Genomic DNA, 3,361 nt, shown 5'->3' with positions numbered 1-3,361 from the left:
TGGCAATGTTGCTCAAGGTGAAGTACCAGAATACGAAGAAGTACATCCGATTGCTGTCGGGGTTCACCTTTTTGGATTTCATTGCTCAAGGTGAGTAGCCATCTCAAAGTTGCCTTCACAACAAATAAACACAAGGATTTATGTATTTAGGATGGCTATTTTGGTTTTCAATTTGGGTATCAATTTTACATCTGTTTTCATCGTTATCTTACAGTCAAATACAAGTTTGGGCTTCCTGATGCAACCGAACTTGATGCTTTCGATGAAACCAACACATTAGTTGAGGAAGACATCTTTTCTGAACTGATAGAGGCCAGTCCGGATTTATGCCTGACAGTACATGACAGAATTCCTGATGCAGGTAGATACATTTCTCTGTCATCCATAAATCATTGATATTGGTTAAATCAGATTTTGGTTTAGTCATCATCAGTAAAAAGTGGGGAGTGTCTTACTTTATTCATTGGAACATGATCATCAACCAATCAGGTAAAAGAACCTCTGGCATAAGTCTATATACTATTTCATGTCTTGACAATAGCTGTGTTTTAAAGATTTAAGTGTTGCTTTATAATCTAACTGTATTTTCTTCTTATCATATTTGAAAGTGTAGTTATATTTTGTAACCTGATTCTGATCACATGAAATCTATTAACCCTAACTACCCAGCTCAGACACTGGAGGAAAACATCGTACTTGAGATACAGCTTGATCCTGATCCTGGTCCAAGTCCAACGACACAAGATGGAATTTCAGAGGAAGGTATGTCTCAGTATAAAATTAGTTGTAATCAATGTTCAGGGTTTTTCTACTTCACAAATATAATTTGAGATGTCATGTCTCTGCTTGGCTACTATAACAAATTACATTATCAAAAATTATATTTTAAAGAAAGATCTGTATCTAATTGCAAAAACAGTTTGGAAATGTGGGATCAGGTTTAATTTGATGATGATTTTTAACCTGTGTCTGGGAAAGCACCAAATGCTACATTTCAGGCATGTCACAGTTCTGTTATTTCTTTTAGACTTCTCTCCTTTAGATCATTCCACATCAACCTCCCTCACGGATACCAACACATCACTTTCTTCATCTGACAATGACCACACCAGTCGAATAGAACATGGGACTCCCATAGGCAGATGTACATCCAGCCAAGTCATACCCAGGCCTACCACAGAGGTTTCTGAGTCGGAGGCTGCAAAAGAGGTACTGAAGGGCAGCAGATGTAATTTACATTGTTGATCATCATAAAGTGTCATACTAAATCAGTTTCTCGTCAGAGTATTTGTGACATTTAGAATGAATAGGTTTGGCTAATAGCTCTGTACTTAGTAATCTAAGGCAGATAAGAAACAACATTGCTTTTTCCCATATCATATTGCAGTTGCATTATCAGCTAAACAATTGGTTAGAATTTTTTGTTTTGCTGAAATTGCTGATCCATTTTTGTGTGTAAAAACCCTCCTGATCCAGTGATTTTAACTTTTACTCTTTATCTTGTGGTATATTGTTAAAATTATGTTATCCTGAAAGATGGATTTGTACACAGAAAACTTTATTTTCTCTCATGAATAGATGGTATATAATGCTTTGCAAACCTGGGGGTGAGGATGTCATTGAAGAGTACAAGGCAGAAAAGTCGCTCACTCACCGCACCCGGAGACAGCTTGTCAACATATTGGCTAGCCATATGACTGAAAGCCATGGGTGAGTGTTAAGTGAATTGTTAGATTGAAAACATTATATTAAGATATATTATAGTGGATTTTCAAAATACATTGCATTGAAAATGTAGCAAGTGGGTGACTGACTTGAAGTGTTGTTTCTAAAGGAGGATGCCTTCCCGTAAACACAAGGAAAAGTATGCCCTGGGAATTACAACACTCTTCCCTTTACTAAAGGATCCCTTTTCTCCAAAGGGCTATGTAAGTTGTGTGTTGTATGTGTGTATGTTTTATAAAAATAAAAAAAAGATCCAGAAAACACAGCGATTTTATTGACAGTGGTTTTGGGATTTTAGGTCAAATGATGGCTGATCACAGATACTTATCAAAATAGTGTTGACATTCCTACCTTCTTGTATTTGTAAAAAATAATTGACACCACCTAAGTCTAACAAAATAGTTGAGACTTGAGTTACAGTTTCAACTATTGCTACAAAGTTCCCCTTTGCTGTAAAGATTGTCATTAGGATACAAAAAAGACTTTTGTAATGATGTTTTATAAATATCTTAACAGGAGCACTTCTATGATGCGGAGAAAGGCACTGGATATTTAGCATGGCGCCTTAAGACTATGTCCAGGAATACAGTAAAAAGACCAGCTAAGACAGCTACAGTGGCTCAAGCACATGGACCAAACCGCAGAAGACTGGCCGCCACTTTGCCTGAGCAGCTTGATGGAGATGCCTGCAGAGAAGCCATATCATTTCTCATTCACTCTCAGGATGAAGCAAGTGTGTTTCAGAAGATGAAGAGGACCTTTCAATATCGCCAAGACCTAGTGCATGACCCAGAGAGAACCATAGATGTCTTTAAAACATTTCCACGGTTTTTAGATGTCAAAGGGCTGGTGAGTTGTCCATTTCATTTATTTACACTTCATTGTTTTGTTGCTTGAATGCAAGTACAATTCTCTGACCTTTTTGAATCTTGTTTATTTACATGCTTATATGATCAACAGCTGAATCAAGACTTCCTTCTGTTGTTTGGACCTGAAACAGCCTCCAAGATGCTTGAGAAGTGGGACACAACATTCAGGCCCAAGGTCATCAGTGAGGCCAAACACCTAACTCAGTCAGTTGAGCTGTGCCGACTTCTAAAAGCTGCTGAGAAACTGACAGAGAACGATGACACCAGTAAGCTAATTGATATGATTGATTGATTTTTATTCCTAACAAGAAGTACTTGTTACTTTGTGCGTTCTAACTTAATATGGCTTGTTTCACCCCATTTCCTCCTGATAGCCTGGGACAGTGATATAGCTTCTCTGCTGCTCCTTCTCCATCTCCTGCCACCGACAGCTGGACGGAAGAGGACCAAGATAAGCCCCAGTGATGCAGTGGACAAAATGTTGCACTTTCACAAGGTATCTTTTTTTAATCCAATTAGCTAGTATTTTATGTGTATTAACTCGACACTCACACACACACACTCACTTTGTTGTGGCTTGTTTAACAACTGACATGTTTCTGGTGTACAGATCCAAGTGAGCAGTTAAAACCTGACAGTGTAAGGTGTTATCTTTCTGTTTTCAGTCATGCTGCAGCTTGGATGAACACCTTCGCGGAAGAGATGGCAGACAACCATACATCCTTGCTGTTGGTCGAACCAGGAACAGGATTGACACCTTCTACATT

The 3,361-nt window shown here is 38.3% G+C and overlaps 1 protein-coding gene and 1 long non-coding RNA gene across 2 annotated transcripts in view; both read left to right on the top strand.

Moving 5' to 3' along the window:
• Positions 1-8: 8 nt before the first annotated feature.
• LOC147817726 (uncharacterized) lies at positions 9-1,166 on the top strand. Its single transcript, XR_015436097.1, has 4 exons — positions 9-90; positions 215-361; positions 670-762; positions 1,028-1,166. It is a non-coding gene; the product is annotated as an uncharacterized LOC147817726 (long non-coding RNA).
• Positions 1,167-1,616: 450 nt separating this feature from the next.
• The window catches only part of LOC147817725 (uncharacterized), a 13,966-nt gene continuing 12,221 nt past the window's right edge, over positions 1,617-3,361 (top strand). The window contains exons 1-6 of the mRNA XM_087169691.1: positions 1,617-1,710; positions 1,835-1,928; positions 2,242-2,574; positions 2,686-2,860; positions 2,969-3,090; positions 3,260-3,361. Coding sequence (XP_087025817.1) covers positions 1,694-1,710; positions 1,835-1,928; positions 2,242-2,574; positions 2,686-2,860; positions 2,969-3,090; positions 3,260-3,361 — 843 coding nt within the window. The 5' untranslated portion in view covers positions 1,617-1,693. The remainder of the gene's footprint in view (positions 1,711-1,834; positions 1,929-2,241; positions 2,575-2,685; positions 2,861-2,968; positions 3,091-3,259) is intronic.

The sequence above is a fragment of the Seriola lalandi genome, unplaced genomic scaffold (assembly GCF_002814215.2).
Source record: "Seriola lalandi dorsalis isolate HSWRI2012SDOR001 ecotype SW California unplaced genomic scaffold, Sedor1 jcf7180002054907, whole genome shotgun sequence".
NCBI classification, from domain to species: domain Eukaryota; kingdom Metazoa; phylum Chordata; class Actinopteri; order Carangiformes; family Carangidae; genus Seriola; species Seriola lalandi.
The sequence above is the reverse complement of the archived record's forward strand: the minus strand, read 5'-3'. Positions and strand labels throughout refer to the sequence as shown.